The sequence below is a fragment of the Nerophis ophidion genome, linkage group LG09 (genome assembly GCF_033978795.1).
Source record: "Nerophis ophidion isolate RoL-2023_Sa linkage group LG09, RoL_Noph_v1.0, whole genome shotgun sequence".
Classification (NCBI taxonomy): domain Eukaryota; kingdom Metazoa; phylum Chordata; class Actinopteri; order Syngnathiformes; family Syngnathidae; genus Nerophis; species Nerophis ophidion.
In genome coordinates, this window is record NC_084619.1 from 45,179,831 (window position 1) to 45,206,499 (window position 26,669).

Consider the following 26,669-nt stretch of genomic DNA (forward strand, 5'->3'; position numbering starts at 1 on the left):
TGGGAACAGGTGGGTGCCATCATTGGGTATAAAAGCAGCTTCCATGAAATGCTAAGTAATTCACAAACAAGGATAGGGCGAGGGTCACAAATTTGTAAGCAAATTGTCGAACAGTTTTAGAACAACATTTCTCATCGAGCTATTGCAAGGAATTTAGGGAACTTACCGTTTACGGTCCGTAAAATCATCAAAAGGTTCAGAGAATCTGGAGGAATCACTGCACGTAAGCGATGATATTACGGACCTTTGATCCCTCAGGCGATACTGCACCAAAAACCGACATCAGTGTGTAAAGGGCTCAGGAACACTTCAGAAAACCACTGTCAGCAACTACAGTTGGTTGCTACATCTGTGAGTGGAAATTAAAACTCTACTATGCAAAACGAAAGCTATTTATCAACAACACCCAGGAACGCCGCCGGCTTTGCTGGGCCTGAGCTCATCTAAGATTGACTGATGCAAAGTGTAAAAATGTTCTGTGGTCTGACGCGTCCACATTTCAAATTATATTTGGAAACTGTGGACGTGGTGTCCTCTGGAACAAACAGGAAAATAACCGTCCAGATTGTTATAGGCGCAAAGTTCAAAAGCCAGCATCTGTGATGGTATGGGGGTGTAATAGTGCCCAAGGCATGGGTAACTTACATATATGTGAAGGCATCATTAATCCTGAATGGTCCATACAGGTTTTGGAGCAACATACGTTGTCATCCAAGCAACGTTATCATGGACGCCCCCGCTTATTTCAGCAAAACAATGCCAAACCACGTGTTACTACAGCGTGGCTTCGTAGTAAAAGAGTGCGGGTACTTTCCTGGCCCGCCTGCAGTCCAGACATGTCTCCCATCAAAAATGAAGCGTAAACTACGACAACAAGACTATAAACCCCACGTTGACTCGTCGGACATTGAACCTCCCTAGAGGCCTGCGAATATAAATCAACCAATCAAAATGTATTATTATAGCCCTAAATCATGAGTGTTGAACAAATTAAGTTGTACATCAAGCAAGAATGGGAAAGAATTCCACTTTCAAAGCTTCAACAATTAGTTTCCTCAGTTCCCAAACGTTTATTGAGTGTTGTTAAAAGAAAATGTGATGTAACACAGTGGTGAACATGCCCTTTCCCAACTACTTTGGCACGTGTTGCAACCATGAAATTCTAAGTTAATTATTATTTGCAAAAAGAAAAAAAGTTTATGCGTTTGAACATCAAATATCTTGTCTTTGTAGTGCATTCAACTGAATATGGGTTGAAAATAATTTGCAAATCATTGTATTCCGTTTATATTTACATCTAATACAATTTTCCAACTCATATGGTAACGGGGTTTGTACATTTCAACATCTGCCCCTATTCTATGCATTGAGTTATCACTGTGGCTTTGTGTGATGGTGGATTTAATATGCCTTTAGTTAAATGCTGCAAAATTGTGGACATTTCAAGCACTGCGCTGCTAATACCTCTGACTTGAAAGCACAAGTAGCACATGGCATGAAGGAGGAAGGACTTGTCCAGGAAGTTCCTAAATGCTGGAATTCATAAGAAGAACATAATGTCATGGCTGTCTTAAGTTTCCAATAATTTGTACAACTCTTATTGTTTTGTGATATAGTTATTGGAGCACATACTTGATGGTCACAAAAAACATTCATGAAGTTTGGTTCTTTTCTGAATTTATTATGGGTCTACTGAAAATATGTCCAAATCTGCTGGGTCAAAAGTATACAAACAGCAATGTTAATATTTGGTTACATGTCCCTTGGCAAGTTTCACTGGAATAAGGCACTTTTGGTGGCCATCCACAAGCTTCTGGTTGGTGTTTTTGTACCACTCCTCTTGAAAAAATTGGTGCAGTTCAACTACATGTGTTGGTTTTCTGACATGGACTTGTTTCTTCAGTATTGTCCACATGTTTAAGTCAGAACCTTGGGAAGGCCATTCTAAAACCTTCATTCTAGCCTGATTTAGCCATTCCTTTACCGCTTTTGTGTGTTTGGGGTCATTGTCTTGTTGGAACACCCAACTGCGCCCAAGACCCAACCTCCGGGCTGATGATTTTAGATTGTCCTGAAGATTTTGGAGATAATCCTCCTTTTTCATTTTCTCATGTACTCTCTGTAAAGCACCAGATCCATTGGCAGCAAAACAGGCCCAGAACATTATACTACCACCACTATGCTTAGCGGTTGGTTGGTGTTCCTGTGATTAAAGTCCTCACCTTTTCTTCTCCAAACATATTGCTGGGTATTGTGGCCAAAGAGCTCAATTTTAGTTTCATCTGACAACAGAACTTTCCTCCAGAAGGTCTTATTTTTGTCCATGTGATGTCAGATGAAACAAAAATGTAGCTCTTTAGCCACAATACCCAGCAATATGTTTGAAGGAGAAAACGTGAGGCCGTTAACCCCAAGAACACCATCCTACCATCAAGCATGGTGGTGGTAGTATTGTGCTCTGGGCCTGTGTTGCTGCCAATGGTTCTGGTGCTTTACAGAGAGCAAATGGGACAATGGAAAATGAGGATTACCTCCAAATTCATCAGCCCGGAGGTTGGGTCTTGGGCGCAGTTGGGTGTTCCAACAGGACAATGACTATCCCCAAAAACACGTCAAAAGTGGTAAAGGCTAAAATGAGCGTTTTAGAAGGGCCTTTCTAAAGTCCTGACTTAAACGTGTGGACGATACGGAGAAACAAGTCCATGTCAGAAAACCAATAAATTTAGCTGAACTGCACCGATTTTGTCAAGAGGAGTTGTCAAAAATTCAACCAGAAGCTTGTGGATGGCTACCAAAGGTGCCTTATTGCAGTGAAACTTGCCAAGGGTCACGTAACCAAATATTAACATTGCTGTATGTATACTTTTGACTCAGCAGCTTTGGTCACATTTTCAGTAGACCCATAATAAATTCATAAAAGAACCAAACTTCATCAATATTCTTGTGACCAACAAGTATGTGCTCCATTCATTCTATCACAAAAAAATAAGAGATGTAGAAATTATTGGAAACTCAAGAGAGCATGACATTATGTCCTTTACAAGTGTATGTAAACTTTTGACCACAACTGTATATGCACACACACACACACACACACACACACACACACACACACACACACACACACACACACACACACACACACACACACACACACACACATATTTTATATACACTACGTTGCCAAAAGTATTTAGCCAACTTCCTTGACTCAAATATAACCTCGAAGTGTCATTCCATTCCTAAACCATAGGGTTCAATCAATCAATGTTTATTTATATAGCCCTAAATCACGAGTGTCTCAAAGGGCTGCTCAAGCCACAACAACATCCTCGGCTCAGATCCCACATCAGGGCAAGGAAAAAGTCAACCCAATGGGACAATGAGAAACCTTGGAGAGGACCCCAGATGTGGGAACCCCCCCTCGCCCACTGGGCGACCTGTGCAATGGACGCCGAGTGGATCTAGCATAATATTGTGAGAGTCCAGTCCAGCATTGGTGAGGTTACACACTGATGCTGGTCGAGAAGGCCTGGCTTTCAGTCTCCATTCTAGTTCATCCCAAAGGTGTTCTATCGGGTTCAGGTCAGAACTCTGTGCAGGTGAGTCAAGTTCATCCACACCAGACTCTGTCATCCATCTCTTTATGGACCTTGCTTTGTGCACTGGTGCACAGTCATGTTGGAAGAGGAAGGGGCCCAAACTGTTCCCACAGGGTTGGGAGCAGGGCCGGCCCGTGGCATAGGCCGTATAGGCGAATGCTAAGGGCGCCGTCCATCAGGGGGTGCCACACCAGTGCCACAAATGTTGGCGAAAAAAAAAAAAGTTGGTACTATTATTTCTAAATACAAAAAATAATCCCACGTTAATTAAAATGCAAAGTAAAGCCTATTTGATAGAAATATTATTTGTTACAACATTACGCCCCCACTTGATGAGAGATTTCAGAGCCTTGGAGAGGTGAATGACAAGTTTGGAGTACTCCTCAATTTTCACAACTTACAAAAAGAAGAGCTGCTACAGCAGTGTCAAACCCCGAGTACTACTCTGACCCATGACAGCCAGCTGGACATTAATGGCACAGAACTTGCAATGGAAATGCAGAATTTTCCACCATTGCCATCAAAGAACATGACAAACATGGAACTCTTGACCTTCCTGCATGAGAAGAAGCTGGCAGAAATATACCCCAACATGTGGGTTGCTCTAAGAATCTCTGCCACTCTTCCTGTTACAGTGGCTGCTGCTGAAAGAAGCTTCTCTAAGCTCAAACTCATTAAAACCTACCTGAGATCTACTATGATGCAAGAACGTCTCAGTGGACTTTCCATCATAAGCATAAATCATGTGGTCTCAAATCAGTTGTCATATCATGTTGTAGATGACTTTGCTGCAAGAAAGACTAGGAGAGTAAGGCAGAAGCAGGTGATGTGAGGTTGATGAGGGTCGTGGTGTACAATAATTTGTAAGTCATTCCAGTTAATGCAATATTAAAAAGCACAAATACAGAACTCTGTAGGATCCCCTTTTTTTTTTGTAATATAGTTGTTAAAGTCATACTGGTTTGATATCTTGTTTTGTGCAGTGCCTTATTTATATTGTTCTTTTAATTTATTTTATGCAACTAGTTGACACGTTTTACTTTGTGTTTATGTATGTAAAACATATTGTATTTCATATATTCATTTATTTATTCATATTCTTTTTATCTTGTTAACTATTCTGATTGTTAATTTGCTTTTCTTAAGTAAAAAACAAAGTCAAAGACAAAGCTATTCGGTTTCTTGTGAGTATATACACTTCACTGCCGATGGGGGGGGGGGGTGCACCTAAAATCTTGCCTAGGGCGCCAGATTGGTTAGGGAGCATGGTATTGTCCAAAATGTTTTGGTATCCTGGAGCATTTAAATTTTCTCTTACTGGAGCTAAGGGGCTAAGCCCAACTCCTGAAAAACAACCCCAAACTGTAATTACTGCTTCACCAAATTTCACACTCGGCACAATGCAGTCTGAAATGTACCGTTCACCTGGCAACCAACCTCCAAACACAGATTGCCAGATGGAAAAGTGTGATTCATCACTCCAGAGAACGTGTCTCCACTGCTCTATAGAGTCCAGTGGCGACGTGCTTTACAGCACTGCATCCGACGCTTTGTATTGGACTTGGTGATGTAGGGCGTAGTACGGCTGTTCGGCCATGGAAACCCATCCTATGAAACTCTCTGTGTACTGTACGTGGGCTAATTGGAAGGTCACAAGAAGTTTGGAGCTCTGTAGCATTTGACTGTGCAGAAAGCCGGCGACCTCTTTGCAATATGCGCTTCGGCATCTGCTGCCCATCTCTGCCAGTGTACGTGGCCTACCACTTCATGGCTGAATTGCTGTTATTCTCAAACTCTTCCATTTTCTTATAATAAAGCCGACAATTGACTTTGGAATATTTAGGAGCGAGGAAATTTCACGACTTGATATGTTGCACAGGTGGCATCCTATGGCAGTTTCACACTGGTAATCACTGAGCTCCTGAGAACGGCCCATTCTTTCACAGATGTTTGTAGAAACAGTCTCCATGCCTAAGTGCTTGATTATATACACCTGTGGTCGGGCCAAGTGATTAGGACACCTGATTCTGATAATTTGTATGGGTGGCCAAATACTTTTGGCAATATGGTGTATATACATACTTATATATTAACATATACATACATAAAATATGTATATATATATATATATATATATATATATATGTATTGATTGGATTATCCAGAGAATAGTGCTCAATCATCAGGAGAATCTCCTGATGATTGAGGGAACCCCTCATGAAACAGTTCTGTAGAGATGAAGTAGTCTTGTGATTTTTCCCACACCTACATATATATATGTATATACATATATATATGTATATATATATATATATATATATATATATATACACATATGTACCCCCCTTCCGCCCGAACGCTGCTGAGATAGGATCCCCGCGACCCCAAAAAGGACAAGCGGTAGATAAATGGATGGATGTATATCCACACACACACACACACACACACACACACACACACACACACACACATTTGTGTATTTATATATATATAGAACCAAAAATGCAACTGTTATTGCTCCGATTCTTCAAGAGTTGAACTCAATGATTTAAAACTATATACATATGTAATGACAAAAAACTATAAACACTCTCTCTCTCTCTCTCTCTCTCTCTCTCTCTCTCTCTATATATATATATATATATATATCTGTATATATCTTTTTTTTATAGAGTTAAGTTTTGAAAATCAAAAATATCAAAATGGCCCCACTCTAGATAGTCAAGTTGGACTATTATTTATTTATCAGTGTTTCTATCTTTTCAGAAGTAGAAAAATTTGCAAATTAGATCTCTTTATTTGTGGGTAACCCAATTAGCCGTGATTTTGCTACACGCATAGCATAGCATTCATGTAGCATATATGCTAGCATACAAAAATGGTTTAGCCTAAAATTCCAACAGATCATATTTGACAATGAAAAGCTTTAGTCAAACACAGACCTTTAACATTTATTGTTGTACAGTTAAATATAATTAAGATAAATGTACTTAACTGTAAAAAAAATAAAAAAATCACCCTTTGATAATTATAGGCCTAATTTGTTAATAAACTATGTCCAAAAAAAAAAAGTAAGTGTAAGTTAGTACTAGACAAAAGTAACCAACTAAAACATTTTAAGGTGAAATATAAAAGTGAAGTGAATAACAGTACACAATAGTGTAACTCTTACCCTGGACATCTAAGAGTTAATGAATTATGTGATTAAAAAAAATGTCATTTTGAAAACCCTTTTCAAAAAGCAAACAGTTGGTCTTAACAAAGTAAAACAATTATTGTCTGCTGTTTTTTTTTTATTCAACATTTTTGGACAAAAGATCCTAAACCATAATATATTTATTTGTGTCAAGGAAATAATCATGATCCTCAAAGATACACCTACGAATATGCCAACAACCTACTGAAAACAAGTCATCTTGCTTACAGTGGTTGGTAACTGGCTCTCTTTACAGTAATGCAAAGCTGGGTTCGATGTAAATATTTATCCATCCAACAAGACCACCATGATAATATTCTTTTTGCATTCTACACACTGTCCTACATCTTCACCTATGCTGAAAACAATAATATGTCATGTACTCACGACCTTCCGTTTTCTCGTTACATCTTTTCTTAAGAACTTGCAGAAAGATATCGTCACACAGTTGCAAAACGTGACAGATACAGTGGTTTTCTTCCAAACAAAATACATTGGAATTACAGCAAGAGTCCCCAAATTCAATGTCTTCTTTTTATCAGGAACAGAAAGAAGAAAGAAAAAAGTCACAATAACACAACATTTCAGTCAAAGACTGATGACAATAACGGCCATGTGAGATGAGGGCCCGAAGGAGTAGGACAAGAAAAATTCTTGCTGGATCTGATGCACACGTGTGCTGTGTTTGCAGAGTTCACATCGCCGGGGGGGAGAGAAGAATGTGTGGGAATGTGTTTGAATGGATTCCTCTGAACTCCAAATGTTCAAGGAGAGAAGGTGGCCATCTCCAGAGAAATACGCTGCCATAGCTCCTTAGTCTGTTTGCCTCTCTTCAGGTTCTGAAGCACATCGTTAAACTGCATAACACCCACCGGCGTGAGGCAGAAAGCACCTCTGGCGCTGCGGATGATGTTGACAAAGTCATCATAGTCCGCAGGTGTTAAGTGGATGAGCCTGTGATGGATGTACTGCAGACAAAGAGGAGGAGGTTCAGTTTAATAGTGTAGATAACACACTGTTTACAGGGGCAGTCGTTAATTTCGGACTGGATGAGAAACATCCAGATAAGCGTTTTTCGGTATAACTAAAGGCGACTAGTTCATGTCGACAACCTGTTGATGTCAGGTGTTGGCAACCTGTAAGCGTCTCTTCATCCTCCTTGTCCAAGCTCCCTTCAGAGGAGAATTCTATTATTTCCAATTGTCTGCAGAGCAGTGCAAGCGTTGTTACTTGCGATTGGACAGCAAGTAAAAATGTCATCGCCCATTCTCTTTACTGTATGTTCCAGCCGAAAGTCACATGTAAATGTGCAAATAATGATTTTTTGGGTCGACAATCGCTTATGAAGATGTGAGACATTTAGTCTACAGAGCGTTTAGGGAATACTGGATGTGTTTAAAAAAATGTATCAGGGCTGCAAGGATTTCCTGAGATTCTTTGCGATTGTTGCAGTCCAAAAAGTCTGACTTTGCGGCACCGTATTAAAAAAAATGCATTTAAAATTGTAATGTTTTGAGGCTCATTTTTTTCAAAAATATTAAATCAACTTGTGATTTTATTAACTTGTGTGTTATGTGTTCCTTGTAGCTTGAACCTCAAAAAGCACAGAATTTCAACATAAATTGGAAAACAAATACAAGCGGTTGAAAATAGATGGATGGATGAAATACTGTATTGATTGTTTTACTCCTTTGTACAACACAGACATGCACCTGGGGATAGGTTGATTAGCAACACTAAATTGGCTCTAGTGTGTGAATGTGAGTGTGAATGTTGTCTGTCTATCTGTGTTGGCCCTGGGATGAGGTGGCGACTTGTCCAGGGTGTAAACCACCTTCTGTCCGAATGCAGCTGAGATAGACTCCAGAACCCCCCGCAACCCCAAAACGGACACGGGTAGAAAATGGATGGACGGATACAACACATACATAAAAGTAGACACTAGATGGCAGTAAAAGCACATACTCATTGTCAAATTACTTACTTTAATTAGAGAAAGAAACACTGTTCCAAGTTGCAGACGTTATCGGTGTATGTTTTACACTTGGTGTAAGTGTTTGTTCATCTTAAACATTCATTATGTCCATCTTAAACATTCATTTATGTTACAATACATTTAAACCCACACATTAAAAATATGTTTGAACTGTTGAGAGCGATTTTACTTCATAAATGAGAGTGGTTTATCATCACACTTCAACTTCTCTAACATGTAAATGCTGCTTCTTTGCTAGGTGAGTATTGCAAATGAAATTCTGTTCTTAGGCGTCTTACCCTGGATAAATCAATGGTAATTAAATATATACCAGGAAGCAATTATTTATATAATACATTACCCAGAAGGCTTAGCACTGTAGACAGGAAAAGGAAGTAAGTCTAAACTATGCGGTAGGACGACAAGTGTGTCATTAGATCATCCACCCATCCATTTTCTACTGCTTGTCCCTCTTGAGGTTGCGGAGGTGGCTGCAGCCTATCCCAACTGCATTCAAGTGAAAGGCGAAGTACACCGTGGACAAGTCGCCACTTCATCGCAGGGCCAAAATAGATAGACAACATTCACACTCACATTCAAACACTAGGGCCAATTTAGTGTTGCCACTCAACCTATCCCCAAGTGCATCTCTTTGGAGGTGGGAGGAAGCTGGAGTACCCGGAGGGAACCCACGCATTCACGGGGAGAAAATAAGAACTCCACATAGAAAGACCCCATTTGATCAGTGAAGATTTAATATACAGTACAGGTGAAACTCTTGCAAAAGTTCATTAATGCCTGTAATTCATCTTCAATTATGAAACCAATATGAGATATACACTCTTTAGACGCAAAGTGAGATATGTCAAGCCTTTATTTTTCATCTTTTTGATGATCATGGCTTACTGTTTTTGAAAACCCAACATTTTAATTCAAGGTTTTCATTAACTCTAAACCAGGGATCTCAAACATGCGGCCCGCGGGCCGCAATTGAGACGTTATTTTGCGGCCCGCACTTTGATATGACAATTTAATGTTGGTGCGGCCTGCGAGTTTAATATTTGGTGCTTGACAGCGTCATACTTGCCAACGTTCCCAATTTTCCCAGGATTCCCCTGAATTTCAGGGCATCCATTCTCTGGAAATCCCTGCCGAATTTTACCCAATCAACAGTACTCAGGGGGTGCCATAATGGTAAACCGTGCAAGCCCAATTATATGTTGCAAATGGCTGTGCAGCATGCACGTGTGGTGTTGCAAGACATATTTGATCAACAGCTACACAGGTCACACAGAGGGTGGCCGTAAAAAAAACTTTAACACTGTTACAAATATGTGCCAGACTGTGAACCCACACCAAACAAGAATTACAAACATTTCAGGAGAACATCCGCACCGTAATACAACATAAACACAACAGAACCACCAACCCCCCACACCCCTACTTGCGTCGGTTGAGGTGGTGTATGTAGCCCGGGAGAGTTAGGGCTGCAAGGTGTTCTGGGTATTTGTTCTCGTGTTTAAGTTGTGTTAGGGTGCGGATGTTCTCCCAAAATGTGTTTGTCATTCTTGTTTGGTATGGGTTCAAAGTGTGGCGCATATTTGTAACAGTGTAAAAGTTGTTTATACGGCCACACTCAGTGTGTCCTGCATGGCTGTTGACCAAGTACGTCTTGCAGCCGCCAACGTTGTTCTGCACAAGTCTCACACAATATGATACAAAGCTGTTACTATGGTTGTGTAATGTAAAAGCATGCGCGATGACACGTTGTAAAACAGTAGTCCTCTTATTGAGACTACTGGTATGCCAAGAGACAAGTAAGATTTATTAAAACAATTCTAAAAAAATAGCAGCGATTCATAAGTACTGAATAAATATATTTATTGGATAATACTTCAACAAAATATGAATGTAAGTTCATAAACTGTGAAAAGAAATGCAATGTTCAGTGTTGACAGCTAGATTTTTTGTGGACAAGTTCCATAAATATTGATGTTAAAGATATCTTTTTTTGTGAAGAAATGTTTAGAATTAAGTTCATGAATCCAGATGGATCTCTATTACAATCCCCAAAGAGGGCACTTTAAGTTGATGATTACTTCTATGTGTAGAAATCTTTATTTATAATTGAATTACTTGTTTATTTTTCAACAAGTTTTTTTAGTTATTTTTATATCTTTTTTTCCAAATAGTTCAAGAAAGACCATTACAAATTTATACAATTTAATAAATCAGAAACTGATGACATAGTGCTGTATTTTACTTCTTTATCTCTTTTTTTCCAACCAAAAATGCTTTGCTCTGATTAGGGGGTACTTGAATTAAAAACATTTTTCACAGGGGGTACATCACTGAAAAAAGGTTGAGAACCACTGTTGTAGAGGACGTTAAAGGCAGCGCTTAATAATATCGGCCGGGTGAAAATTGGGACAAATTCAGAAAAATGGTTGCACCGGTAGATTGTCGGGGGGTACACTGAAATTCAGGAGTCTACCGGAAAAATCGTGAGGGTTGGCAAGTATGTTGCTAGGGCGGGAAAGCCATTCATAGAAGGTGAATTCGTTAAAAAGTGCATGTTAGATTTTTTTGGGAAATCTTTTCTTGCTGCCCAGCCTCACCCAGTTTCTGCATCCAGTGGCTCCCAGGTAAATTGAGTTTGAGACCCCTGCTCTAAACCATAATCATTAACATTATATCAAAATATATTGAGTGGCATGTTATTAGCCCATGTCATATATTAGTTTCACCTTGTAAATCTAATTGCTGGAATAAACAGACCCTTGTCCTTTTGAAATCCATTTGTTTTTAGTTTCACCTGCATTGTTACACATTGTTGTTCCTGCTTCGTCTAGCACGAAACACAAACATGTTCTGATTGAACAACGGATGTGCACATTTAAGCGCCACTGAAAGACAAATTTAATAACTGATTGGTCAAAATGTGTGCGAAAGTTTCAGGCATTGGACAAAGTTGTGAGGCCTTGCATAATTTGCATGGATTACTTGAATTTGTGTTAATTGCCACAAACACGACATCGCAAATTTCTGGTGGGACTGATTATGTTACATTCTTTAATCTCATTGACGTTTAAGGTTGACCTACAAAATGTATCTAAATTTAAAACATCTAAGTCCTGTGAATAAGGCTAGTATGCTTAAAAATGACTGTGAGGAGGCGTGGATGGCAGACCTGCAGCGAGGCGGGTCCACGAGAGGGACGGCAGGTGCGTGGATCGCCCACCTGGGCGCAATTCTGTAACCACCTGTCAGTGTGTAAAAGGGCAGCGGCCGAGAGGAGGGGGGCAGGAGTTGGAGAGCCAGCAGTACATGCAGCGCGGAAGCGACCGAAAGCAAGACGAAGACGACGACGCGGGAAGCTGAAAAGCAACCGAAGAGCGAGCACTGGAGGAGGAGCTGAAAAGCGACCCGACAAGACAAAGGTTATCTGAAAAAAATAAAACAAGTCACGAAACTGCTCAAAGTCATACCAGTCCTTGGTGGTCCATGGAACCCCGACAGCGAGAGACTGTCACAATGACTTAATGCTATTTTTACTTAATGAATGTATTGTTTTGGAGATATTCTGAATATATTTGTGGATATCAGACCTGTAGGTAGGACTGTTGACAGCGCTGAACCAGCTGGTGGAAGGCAGGTGTTCTGAGGTGGGCATGGAAGTGAGCAGGATTGAGCCTCTGAAGAGCCTCCACGATGATCTCCTGTAGGACAAATGGGCTCAGGACACCTTTAGCTGCTCCCACGCAGAATTGGTACACGTAGTTGACTCCTTGACAAGACAAGACTCAGAAGTTTACATATATGCATAAAAAAAAAACAACGCAATTTTGAACAATTTTTCCGAGAGTGAATTCTAGTGAGATGCAGACAAAACATTCATCCACACAATGAGCTCACCAAGCCTTGCAGCGAGCCCCAATAACCATTTCACATCTTCGGTGTAGGGTGGGCTTCGGGAAAAGTTGTTAGGGTGATCATTGTGAGCTCTCCTTCCCAGCATCTCCAACGCTAGCATACCTGAGAAAAGAGTGGATTTTATGTTAATCATTAGAATCATTCATAAATGGGTCAAACTGGGCCAAATTAAATAAATGAATCTTCGAATAATTACATAAAGGGAAACTGCACTTTTGTTTTTCGGAATTTTGTCTATCGTTCACAATCATTATGCGCATTATTTTTTTTTTTTTTTTTACGATTTTCAAGCTGATGTTAATACGCTTGTAAGATGCAGCTGATGGGAGTCACCGTTGTAGCCCTCAAAGCCCTGTAAAACAACTCCAAAACCCTCCAGCAACGTTTTAGATAGACAGTACGCGTGTATATATAAATGTAGTAACAGACAGGTTCATAACAACATGTTCTATGTTCAGAATTGACCATATTTTGATCATTTTAATAATTTGCGGCACACATTTTTTCCGCGCATTGATTTCTGTTTTCATAGCAACGCTTTTCAGACTTCTGGCAAAATATATGTTTTATTTTCGGACAAATGAGGATTTACAACCATATGCTTTTGAGGCTAAATATACTGCTGCTTATTGAAGCGAGCTAGGAGAGGGGGATAAACCGGTTTTGACACTATAAATATGCAACTTGGAGCCAAGTTATTTCAACATGAATAGATTGCTTACGTCCCCGGTCAGCTGGACCAGATGAACAATTGTCCATTGAGTGAGTCACTTTAACATGTTAGTGCAATTACGTACATACGCTGTCTGTATAGCTCAGCTGTGTACAAATGAAACATGAAATGTGGGCTAATACTTTACAGCTACTGTGATGATTGTTCATGTTTTTCATTCAGTACAAATTGGTGTCGTATCACAGTGTTGTGCATTAAAAACCCAAACATGTTTCATGTTGTTGTGGAATCCTATATCTTTCCATAGTTCGCTTTTACTACGATAGTAAAAGAGTACCTCAATGTTCGCTCTTACAATAACAATGTCGCTGCAGTGTGGTTACTATACGGGTTATGGAACTTAATTTGTATAATTGATGGTTTTTGAGTGCATTTTTATAGTGACTGCTCCCATTAGTTGCATTGCTAGTCAGCTAGAACGAGCCGATTTCCAAATGTTAGAAAGCAAAAAAAAATAAACTTTTGTCTTTTTGTCTCTCATGATTGTGAACGATAGACACAATTTTTAAAAAGTGCAGTTCCCCTTTAAATGTATTATAAATTATGTTTTTATTAGAATTACAGACATAACTGTAATTAATTACTTAAAATAATTGAAAATTTGATTGACTATTTCATCATTTAAATAAATATTGATTTCATTTTTTCATGATTTAATTGATTATTTCACAATTAAATTAATTATTTAATGATTTATTTATCCATCCATCCATCCATCTTCTTCCGCTTATCCGAGGTCGGGTCGCGGGGGCAGCAGCCTAAGCAGGGAAACCCAGACTTCCCTTTCCCCCAGCCACTTCGTCTAGCTCTTCCCGGGGGATCCCGAGGCGTTCCCAGGCCAGCCGGGAGACATAGTCTTCCCAACGTGTCCTGGGTCTTCCCCGTGGCCTCCTGCCGGTTGGACGTGCCCTAAACACCTCCCTAGGGAGGCGTTCGGGTGGCATCCTGACCAGATGCCCGAACCACCTTATCTGGCTCCTCTCGATGTGGAGGAACAGCGGCTTTACTTTGAGTTCCTCCCGGATGGCAGAGCTTCTCACCCTATCTCTAAGGGAGAGCCCCGCCACACGGCGGAGGAAACTCATTTCGGCCGCTTGTACCCGTGATCTTATCCTTTCGGTCATGACCCAAAGCTCATGACCATAGGTGAGGATGGGAACGTAGATCGACCGGTAAATTGAGAGCTTTGCCTTCCGGCTCAGCTCCTTCTTCACCACAACGGATCGGTACAACGTCCGCATTACTGAAGACGCCGCACCGATCCGCCTGTCGATCTCACGATCCACTCTTCCCTCACTCGTGAACAAGACTCCTAGGTACTTGAACTCCTCCACTTGGGGTAGGGTCTCCTCCCCAACCCGGAGATGGCATTCCACCCTTTTCCGGGCGAGAACCATGGACTCGGACTTGGAGGTGCTGATTCTCATTCCGGTCGCTTCACACTCGGCTGCAAACCGATCTAGTGAGAGCTGAAGATCCCGGTCAGATGAAGCCATCAGGACCACATCATCTGCAAAAAGCAGAGACCTAATCCTGCGGTCACCAAAGCGGAACCCCTCAACGCATTGACTGCGCCTAGAAATTCTGTCCATAAAAGTTATGAACAGAATCGGTGACAAAGGACAGCCTTGGCGGAGTCCAACCCTCACTGGAAATGTGTTCGACTTACTGCCGGCAATGCGGACCAAGCTCTGGCACTGATCGTACAGGGAGCGGACCGCCACAATCATACAGTCCGATACCCCATACTCTCTGAGCACTCCCCACAGGACTTCCCGAGGGACACGGTCGAATGCCTTCTCCAAGTCCACAAAGCACATGTAGACTGGTTGGGCAAACTCCCGTGCACCCTCAATAACCCTGACGAGAGTATAGAGCTGGTCCACAGTTCCACGACCAGGACGAAAACCACACTGTTCCTCCTGAATCCGAGGTTCGACTATCCGGCGTAGCCTCCTCTCCAGTACACCTGAATAAACCTTACCGGGAAGGCTGAGGAGTGTGATCCCACGATAGTTGGAACACACCCTCTGGTCCCCCTTCTTAAAGAGAGGAACCACCACCCCGGTCTGCCAATCCAGAGGTACCGCCCCCGATGTCCACGCGATGCTGCAGAGTCTTGTCAACCAAGACAGCCCCACAGCATCCAGAGCCTTAAGGAACTCCGGGCGGATCTCGTCAAGCACCGAGGAGCTTTTTAACTACCACGGCAACCTCAGTCCCAGAAATAGGAGAGCCCACCACAGATTCCCCAGGCACTGCTTCCTCATAGGAAGACGTGTTGGTGGGATTGAGGAGGTCTTCGAAGTATTCCTTCCACCTGTCCACAACATCCGCAGTTGAGGTCAGCAGAACACCATCCGCACCATACACGGTGTTGATAGTGCACTGCTTCCCCTTCCTGAGGCGGCGGACGGTGGTCCAGAATCGCTTCGAAGCCGTCCGGAAGTCGTTTTCCATGGCTTCCCGAACTCCTCCCATGTCCGAGTTTTTGCCTCAGCGACCGCTGAAGCCGCACACCGATTGGCCTGTCGGTACCTGTCCACTGCCTCCGGAGTCCTATGAGCCAAAAGGACCCGATAAGACTCCTTCTCCAGCTTGACGGCATCCCTCACCGCTGGTGTCCACCAAGGGGTTTTAGGATTGCCGCCCCGACAGGCACCAACTACCTTGCGGCCACAGCTCCGATCAGCCGCCTCGGCAATAGAGGTGCGGAACATGGTCCACTCGGACTCAACGTCCAGCACCTCCCTCGTGACATGTTCAAAGTTCTTCCGGAGGTGGGAATTGAAACTTTCTCTGACAGGAGACTGACAGACGTTCCCAGCAGACCCTCACAATGCGTTTGGGCCTGCCAGGTCGGTCCGGCATCCTCCCCCACCATCGCAGCCAACCCACCACCAGGTGGTGATCGGTAGAAAGGTCTGCCCCTCTCTTCACCCGAGTGTCCAAAACATAAGGCCGCAAATCCGATGACACAACTACAAAGTCGATCATAGAACTGCGGCCTAGGGTGTCCTGGTGCCAAGTGCACATATGGAGACCCTTATGTTTGAACATGGTGTTTGTAATGGACAAATTGTGACAAGCACAAAAGTCCAATAACAAAACACCACTCGGGTTCAGATCCGGGCGGCCATTCTTCCCAATCACGCCTCTCCAGGTTTCACTGTCGTTGCCAACATGAGCGTTGAAGTCCCCCAGTAGGACAAGGGAATCACCCGGGGGAGCACTTTCCAGTACTCCCTCGAGTGTACCCAAAAAGGGTGGGTACTCTGAACTGCTGTTTGGTGCGTAAGCACAAACAACAGTCAGGACCCGTCCCCCCACCCGAAGGCGGAGGGAGGCTACCCTTTCGTCCACTGGGTTGAACTCCAACGTGCAGGCTTTAAGCCGGGGGGAAACCAGAATTGCCACCCCGGCCCGTCGCCTCTCACTGTCGGCAACGCCAGAGTGGAAGAGGGTCCAGTCCCTCTCGAGAGAAGTGGTTCCAGAGCCCTTGCTGTGCGTCGAGGTGAGTCCGAGTATATCCAGCCGGAATTTCTCCACTTCGCGCACTAGCTCAGGCTCTTTCCCCCCCAGTGAGGTGACGTTCCACGTCCCAAGAGCTAGCCTCTGTAGCCGAGGATCGGACCTCCAAGTGCCCTGCCTTCGGCTGCCGCCCAGCTCACATTGCACCCGACCTCTATGGCCCCTGCTATGGGTGGTGAGGCCATTGGAGGGGTGACCCACGTTGCCTCTTCGGGCTGTGCCCGGCCGGGCCCCATGGGAACAGGCCCGGCCACCAGGCGCTCGCCATCGTGCCCCACCTCCGGGCCTGGCTCCAGAGGGGGGCCCCGGTGACCCGCGTCCGGGCGAGGGAAATCTGGGTCCATGTATTGTCTTCTTCATAGAGGTCTTCGAGCTGCTCTTTGTCTGATCCCTCACCTAGAACCTGTTTGCCTTGGGAGACCCTACCAGGGGGCATAAAACCCCCGGACAACATAGCTCCTAGGATCATTGGGACACGCAAACTCCTCTACCACGATAAGGTGGCAGCTCAGAGAGAAGCATGATGATTTATTTAATTATTTCATTAACCTGTGTGGTAGCACTTCATGAATGTATTTATTTATCAAACTCAGTCATCAAAGCTCGTGGCCGGAGCTAACAGGAGCCTTTCAAAACATGGCGGCAGAGGAGAACATATTTGTACTTTTTGGATATTTGATCAGAATCAGAATCAGAAAGGTTTTTATTACCATTGTTTGAGAACGGGTTCACAAACTAGTAATTTTACCTGGTGCAATTGTGCAACATCAAACACATATAACACAGAATAGAATAACATGAGCTGTAACTGAGCTATCAGATCTTGATATTGTTCATGTGTCTGATTCCCGAAAGGAAAAAAACGTTCAGGTGGCAGGAGGTGTGGGTCTGGATGGACCATAGTTGCCTGTCTGAGGGGAGAAGGGAGAATAGCTTGTGTCCAGGGTGAGAAGCGTCAGCTGTGATCCGACCCACATGCTTCCTGGTCCACAAGGAGAACAGCAGTGGATGCTTGTCCCGGACTGGGCGCCGGGGAACCACATGGTGCTGGAGGTGGTGAGGATGGACTCATTGATGGCTGAGTAGAACTGCACCAGCATTTCGGTCAGCACCTAAAGTTTCTTCAGCTGCCGCAGGAAGTACATCCTCTGCTGGGCCTTCTTGATGAGAAGGCTGATGGTCGGCTCCCACTTGAGGTCCTGGGTGATGGTGGTGAGCGAGAAACGGATGGAGTCCACAATGTAGACGGGGGTGGGAGAGTCAATCAGGGTGAGGGATGGTGGGGCTTTGACTTTCCTGAAGTCCAAGATCATCTCCACTGTTTTCTGGGTGTTCAGCTCCGGGTTGTTGAGGCTGCACCAGGACACCAGCCGGTCCCCTTCTCTCCTGTAGGCTGATTCGTTGCCATCCGAAATGAGCTCCATGAGGGTAGTGTCGTCTGCAAACTTGAGCAGCTTTACGGACTGGTGACTGGAGGTGCAGCAGTTTGCATATGGGTAGAAGAGCCAGGGGGAAAGTACACAGCCCTGAGGAGTACCAGTGTTTGTGGTTCAACTGTCCGAGACAATCTTCCCCAGCCGCACGTGCTGACTTCGGTCTGTCAGGAAGTCATCAATCCAACTGCAGAGGGAGTCGGGCACGCTTAGCTGGTAGAGCTTGTCTCGTAGCAGTCCAGGGAAAATGGTGTTGAAGGCAGAGCTGATGTCCACAAATAGGATCCTGGCGTAGGTTCCTGGGGAGTCCAGATGCTCCAGGATGAAGTGGAGGGCCAGGTTCACTACATCATCTACAGACCTGTTGGCATTGTAGGCGAACTGCAGTGGTTCCAGGAGGGGGCCGGTGATGTCATTGAGGTGGGACAGGACCAAGCACTCAAAGGACTTCATGACGACAGACATCCTTTGATGGTGGCGGGAGCAGAGCTTTGATGAGCTGAAGGCTGTTCGTGATGACAGTAATGTGTGTTAAGGCCCTGAGCGATAGTCCGGTCATTCAGCGCCTGGGGGGATTTGGGCTTATAGTTCGTAAGGGCCCTTAGTCCTCTCCACACGGCTGCAGAGTCATTGGAGCTGAACTGTTCCTGTAGACGGTTAGAGTACACAGATTTAGCTTTCACCACTTCCCTGTTGAAGTGGTACTTCGCTTCTCTGTAGGTACTCTGGTTCCCGGTTCTCCATGCAGTGTCCTTCTTGCGCAGCTGTAGGAGTTTGGGCTTGTCGTTGTTATAACAAGCATGTTGGAATGATGCACGCCTCATTGAACTGTATGTATGAGGTCACAGTGTCCATATACCCGTCCAGATTGTCCGTGGCCGCTCCAATTACCTCCCAGTCTGTTGTCTCCAAACATGCGCAAAGCTTCCCCACAGTCTCAGCGATGTACTTCTTAATGGTCTTCATAAGAAACTCTCTTGAAGGAATCAATAAAGTACTATCTATCTACCTAACAGGTTTAGCCAGTTTCACTCTCTGTCTGTATGAAGTGATTAAGTGCACCATCACGTGATCTGATAGTCCCATAGCAGCACGCGGGACTGCATGGTATGCCTTGCTTATTGTGGTGTAATAGTGATCCAAAGTGTTCTCCTCTCTGGTCGAGCATTTAATAAACTGCCTATACTTAGGTAATTCCTGGTTCAAATTTCCCTTGTTAAAGTCACCAAGCACGATAACAAGAGAGTCCAGAAACGACCGTTCCACTGGTCTGCAAGCGTGCGCTGAGCGTCATGCTGGGCGGTATGTCGGCAGCCACCAGTATGAATGAAATGATCTCATGCGGTGAGTAAAAGGGCTTAGAGTGAATTAAAATGTATTCCAAAGCAGGAGAGCAGTGTTGGGTTATCACCGTCACATCTGGACACCAGTTGTTGTTGATGAAGAAGCAGACTCCACCGCGTCTTGTTTTGCCGGAGAGCCCCGTGTTTCGGTCCGCGCGGAGAAGATGAAAGCCCTCCAGTTTAACCGCGCTGTCCGGGACACTCGCGCTCAGCCACGTTTCCGTGAAGCACAAAACACAGGAGGAGGAATAGTCCTTGTTTTTTCTCATCATCAGCGCTAGCTTGTCCATCTTGTTGGGAAGTGAGCAGACATTGGAGATAAAGATGCCAGGTAAGGGCGTGCATAATCCTCGTCTGCGGAGACGGACAAGGGCTGCCGCTCTCTTCCCTCTTCGGTGCAGTTTCCCTCTTTTTGTCAAAGAATGGACCAAACCCGCAGCTGACGCTAAAATGACCGGTAATAAGTCCGTAGGGGTGATTGATCTGATGTTAAGTAACTCTTCGCGGGTGTAAGAGCACGCGGACACACAATTTAAGCACAAAAACAAACAAAACAGAGCGCACGATAGCATCGAGGCAGCCGTGATCGGTGCCATGATAATCAAAGCTGATGATGATGGTACATATTTTAACATCTGCTGATTATGTGGGATCAAGACCTGCTGACCCAAAGCATGGAGCAGCCTATGTAGAGATTTTATTGTTTTTTTATTTTGTTGTCAGTAGCTATGTGCACATGGACACATTTAATCGGACAAATTACACACCTTTGCTTTTACGTTAGGCTCTCCGCATGACAAAGTAAAGCATTCCCATTTTATGAAGTCAATGGTTGTCTGCTTCCCTTCTTACCACCTTAAATGAACGTCATATGATTAAAAAACTATTTTAGACAATTGTCATCCTACAGTGTTTGACATTTTGCTTAAAAATACATGTCATAGTCAGATAATTTTTTCAGGGTTCATGTACACAGTAACATTCTAATCCGAATGATGATGAGATTAAATAAATGTTGTCCATGTACACGTGGCTTGTGGTATTTCCACACGTTCAGACCAATATATTGACCATGTTGCTCTGGTCAAAGTTTCACTGACAAGTGGAAGTGTCGGGTAACCAATCTGGTGTTAGAATCCTCCCGATGACTTTGATGGCTGAGTTTGACGGATAAAAAATGTATCAAGTGCTGCCACATAAATTCAATGAAATAATTGAATAAATCATCAAATCATTTTCCATTAAATATAACCCATTTAAAATAATGGTGTATATTTAATTCCAATTATAATGAATCCATGACACATATAAGTAATTATTTGATGGTGCATTAGTTTAATTTGGTCCTATTTGACCCCTCGTAGAAAATAACCTATTATAAAAAATAAATGTATTTTTTAGTCCGGACACGTTACTTGCATAAATTGTACAATTTAAAAGATAATATTTTTTAACATATACATTTTATATATACTTTAATATTCACATTAATATTCAATCATTTGAAGAATAGACATTTTTATTATTTTAGTTTTTTTGTCAAGTGAATTACCTAAAACCAATGTATATACATATTAAATATCCAGACTTTAGACATTATGTGAAACAAAAGTGTCAAACTCATTTTATGTGGCCCATAAAAATCTGGAAATGTGAATAAATCAAACATTTTGGCATTTTTGCTAAATAAGTTTTATTTTTATATAAATAAATTGTAGCACATACAACTGCAGGTCTTCTTAACTCAATATATCAGTTTCAAGTGGCTTGTTGACGGCAGCCATGACTGCGATATGGCCCACAAAGATGATGAGTTTGACACCCCTGCTGGAGGGTAAATTCCTCACCAACTCTGTAGGCAGAATGGAGATAGTGCAGGCCCTGTTGACTGATTGGCTGGCTGTGTGGCTCCTCCTCTACTGGGAAAGGAGTGCTGATTAGTGGACTTGGCTGGGAGGAAAGGCAGGTTAAAGAGGACCCCTGAATGGCTTGGATGGTGGAACCAGCATGGATACTGCCAACTACAAATATATGACGGATGTATTTAGTTTTTGTTAAATACAAGAGTTGGATTAAACAAAGCAGATAAACAGTTCTGACCTGCGACAGTGGTGCTGATTGGTAGACTGGTCTCAGGGTGGTAGGGATAGGAAATCTGCGTCATGGCTGGTACAGGGATGGCAGGGAAGGTCACAGCAGTGGCTGCTATGGAAGGCTGGGGACCCGCGGCCACTGAAAATGGGAACTGTGCACCAATGAAGGCTGGGTGCATGCCCTAGGATACAGTAGAGTAGGACCTTTGAAAAACATGTTCTTTTTACAAAATAAAAAAAACAGCTTTAAGGTAACAGTAAGTGTATTTGTACCAACTAACATAAAAAAAACCCTCACGACCTGTGGGTATGCAGCTCCGGTTATAGGAAAGACGGTCGGTCTGGGTGCATGCTGCAGAGGGTGTCCCAGATATTGCGGGGTGCAAACAGTGGGTACATGGGCTTGGATGGTTGCATACGGGTGAAGGCTGTGGGCATGGGCATGGGCATGGGCCATAGCCTGGGGCTGGTATAAAGTGGAGCCCACAGAGATTACTGGTACAACCGCCGCTGCTGTGACGGAGCCTGTGACTGCTACCCCGGTTGACTCCACATTAGGTACACCTTCAAAGACGCCACAGCTGGACTCTACAGGCCTCCTGTGAACACCTCCATTGGCTCCACAGCGCTCAGGAGTCTCTCTTTGCTGGTTCAAGGCTCCCACAAAGGATTGCTCATACAACCAGTACCACTGATGAGCAACCTCAAACAAGACCTCAGGGTACACACCACCACCTTTCGCTGCTTCCTCCACTGCCATACACGCCTTTTCCAGCATCGTGTTGTCCTGAATGCAAAATATTGATGAGACAAAAAGAATGAACAATCTTGAACTGATGTGATTTGAAGTACAGTTTTCACGTGACTCGACTTTTACTCACATTATTCATGTTAAAATTAAGGGGTTTATTGTCAGACTGACACTATTTACAGGATTACATCAGACTCATCACAAGTATGAATGTCATATTAATGCTTTGAGCTCACAGATGCGTAAAAAACAAGTGTGGCTGAAAAGGTGTAGTAGCATGACTTCAAACTGTCCACCCCTCTTTAAATTGAAAAAATAAAAGAAGATTTACGATCAATAATCTTCACCACATGATACCACTTTCCTATTGGTACAAAAAAACAAAAAGCTTGTCATCAATCAATCAAAGCATGAACAGACTTTTGTTGCAGGAGAAAGTGAGAAAAGTGAGTAGCAGTGGCATCAAGTGGCCAATTGATGCAAAGGCGCACACCATGGCTTTGAAAGACTTTAAAGGATGATCCCAGATGTTGTGTATAATCTTTCTTGAAGTAGACAAAAACATGTTTTTTTTAGAATGTACATATTGTAAATGCTTACCAAATTGCAACAAACTGAAGCTTTGATTTAATATGTACATTTGTCTAATTGATACATGTAAAAAAACTAAAAACTTGTTATTATTTACATTTGCTCGTGACTTTCTTAATCATACTTTTTTTGCATTTTACATAAGGATGTCTGGATACAATTTTTTCATCCTCAGATCCAATACAATACTGGGTCCCAATCCGATACGTTAGAAATGTTATTTAAAATTACGGAACTGAAAATGACTTGTAAATGTAAACACAATAACACGTCATGAAATTTATCATTTGCTGGAATTGTTGTAAATCAGATGACACACATACTTTGTGGAAAATAAAGTGGATAGGTCACAATCAATAAACAAAAGCACAAACTACTATTGGCTCCTATTTAAATCATTTGGGGTTTGCACTCTGAGTCCTCTTTACCGATAGGAGTTTGTAAACTATGACAAAAATGACAAAATATATAGATTCCGTAACATTGATCTTATCACTTTAGTATTGCTCATACACTGATACTATACTAGGTATCGATTTTCGATCACCTTAGAGGTTCACATAACTTCATGAATAGACCAGCCAAGTGTGTCCCATGCTTAGTCATACCTTGTCCTTTGACAATTATGCAAATTATACAAAACCATCTACACCCCACCATAAATACAAACCCCGTTTCCATATGAGTTGGGAAATTGTGTTAGATGTAAATATAAACGGAATACAATGATTTGCAAATCATTTTCAACTCATATTCAGTTGAATATGCAACAAAAGACAACATATTTGATGTTCAAAATGATTAACATTTTTTTTTTTGCAAATAATCATTAACTTTAGAATTTGATGCCAGCAACACGTGACAAAGAATTTGGGAAAGGTGGTAATAAAATACTGATAAAGTTGAGGAATGCTCATCAAACACCTATTTGGAACATCCCACAGGTGTGCAGGCTAATTGGGAACAGGTGGGTGCCATGATTGGGTATATAAGCAGCTTCCATGAAATGCTAAGTAATTCACAAACAAGGATGGGGCGAGGGTCACAAATTTGTAAGCAAATTGTCGAACAGTTTTAGAACAACATTTCTCAACGAGCTATTGCAAGGAATTTAGGGATTTACCATCCACAGTCCGTAAAATCATCAAAAGGTTCAGAGAATCTGGAGAAATCACTGCACGTAAGCGATGATATTACGGACCTTTGATCCCTCAGGCGATACTGCATCAAAAACCGACATCAGTGTGTAAATGATATCACCACATGGGCTCAGGAACACTTCATAAAACCACTGTCAGTAACTACAGTTGGTCGCTACATCTGTAAGTGCTAGTTAAAACCCTACTATGCAAAGCGAAAGCCATTTATCAACAACACCCAGGAACGCCGCCGGCTTTGCTGGGCCGAGCTCATCTAAGATGGACTGATGCAAAGTGGAAACGTGTTCAGTGGTCTGACGAGTCCATATTTCAAATTATAATTGGAAACTGTGGACCTGGTGTCCTCCAGAACAAAGAGGAAAATAACCATCCGGATTGTTATAGGCACAAAGTTCAAAAGCCAGCATGGGTAACTTACACATCTGTGAAGGCACCATTAATGCTGAATGGTTCATACAGGTTTTGGAGCAACATATGTTGTCATCCAAGCAACTTTATCATGGACACCATTGCTTATTTCAGCAAAACAATGCCAAGCCACGTGTTACAACAGCGTGGCTTCATAGTAAAATAGTGCGGGTACTATTCTGGCCCGCCTGCAGTCCAGACATGTCTCTCATCGAAAATGTGTGGCGCATTATGAAGCGTAAAATACGACAACAAGACCCCGGACTTAAGATGTACATCAAGCAAGAATGGTCAATAATTCCACTTTCAAAGCTTCAACAATTAGTTTCCTCAGTTCCCAAATGTTTATTGAGTGTTGTTAAAAGGAAATGTGATGTAACACAGTGGTGAACATGCCCTTTCCCAACTACTTTGGCACGTGTTGCAGCCGTGAAATTCTAAGTTAATTATTATTTGCAAAAAAAAATAAAGTTTATGAGTTTGAACATCAAATATCTTGTCTTTGTAGTGCATTCAATTGACTATGGGTTAAAAAGGATTCGCAAATCATTGTATTCCGTTTATATTTACATCTAACACAAATTCCCAACTCATATGGAAACGGGGCTTGTAGATTGCTATTCTGTGTGGAAAAACTCATCATTGTTCTGTTGTTTTTAAACTATATGGTTGCGGTTGGATTTAAAACAAAAGTAAGAGCACCTGTTCTTTACACTGCACCAAGGCTCTCTGGATTTCATTTGGATTGAGAGCATGTGCATGAGGCAGGCAGCTCAGAGCCAATTCTGCAGCAGCACGGACCATGTTGGGATCCCTGGCCCGTGACGCGCGATCGGCCAACGATGCAACTTCTGGAGGTGTAAGGTGACCATCCCAACACTCCACCAAAATGTTGAGGGCAGCACTGCCAATTTCCATAGCTTGACCTAGAAACATATGGTGTGTGAGGGGACAAAAGTAGGATTAAATGATCATTCCATTTTCATACACAAAACATGCACAGACACACAAACATGCAACACACCAGTAATCCAAGAGACATGGGAGGAGTATGTTCTGGACAGCCAGTTGGGAGAGACAAAGTTGTGGAGACCAAGGGCATAGAGGCCAATTTCAAAGGCACATAGATGCAGGTTTCTGTGGGGTCCTTGGTGACCCCCACTAGCCGAAGGCTGGGTAAAAATGGAGGTAGAGGAGTTTCCTCCAGCTTTGATTAACACCGTCTTGGCTAACTCAAAGTAAAAGTGAGCCGCGGCTTCTGAGGGTTGGTTGGGCACATGGGGCACGTGGCATTCTGGACGACGCCCCTTATACCTGCACACAGGATTAAAAATAATAACTCGCATGTATTTATATGAACAAATATTTGAATTCAGGATCAAATGTTTAAATAAGTTAAGTGTTTGAAACTAGCCATTGTTTGCACATTTAAGCATCAAACACATAAGGATATTTGGATAATAATGACTGATTTTTGTTTGTTGACATTGTTCTCTTCCATTTGTGCATATTTGTATTCAGTCTCTTGTTATTTCAAATTATATTTACACTCTTGTTTAGGGGCATCTTACAATTAGTCAATTATTAAACAATTAGATAGTCTGATTCTACTATTAACCTGGCAGTCAAATTGTGAACCCCCTCTTTTTTTAAGCAGTGGTGTATCCAGACTTTGTTTTTTTATCAGGGGTGGCACCTAGTTATGTAGGGTTGACATCCATAAAACAGTCAGTGTACCCCAAGAGCAGCTGTAGCTACCATAGTAGTTTACCACGGTTACCACCACCAGGTATGAAGTGAATCTTCTTGAAAGACAATTGCTGACATTCAACAATATTGCAAAACATTGACCATTACAGGACGTCGGACAATTTGCAACAGTTGGCCACAATGTACTGCAAAGTCAACTGGACTCTGTAT

The 26,669-nt window shown here is 42.7% G+C and overlaps 1 protein-coding gene across 5 annotated transcripts in view; it reads right to left on the reverse strand.

Annotated features, from left to right (window-relative positions):
- Positions 1-6,874: 6,874 nt before the first annotated feature.
- The window catches only part of zswim8 (zinc finger, SWIM-type containing 8), a 161,910-nt gene continuing 142,115 nt past the window's right edge, over positions 6,875-26,669 (reverse strand). For 4 of the 5 annotated variants that reach the window (XM_061911047.1, XM_061911046.1, XM_061911045.1 and 1 more), the window contains 8 exons: positions 25,774-26,063; positions 25,452-25,675; positions 22,141-22,626; positions 21,847-22,021; positions 21,594-21,767; positions 12,689-12,808; positions 12,382-12,560; positions 6,875-7,766 (listed from right to left, as the gene is read on the reverse strand). In XM_061911047.1, the coding sequence (XP_061767031.1) occupies positions 7,563-7,766; positions 12,382-12,560; positions 12,689-12,808; positions 21,594-21,767; positions 21,847-22,021; positions 22,141-22,626; positions 25,452-25,675; positions 25,774-26,063 (1,852 nt within the window). In that variant the 3' untranslated portion in view covers positions 6,875-7,562. The remainder of the gene's footprint in view (positions 7,767-12,381; positions 12,561-12,688; positions 12,809-21,593; positions 21,768-21,846; positions 22,022-22,140; positions 22,627-25,451; positions 25,676-25,773; positions 26,064-26,669) is intronic. The other variant, XM_061911049.1, reaches the window with a different exon arrangement.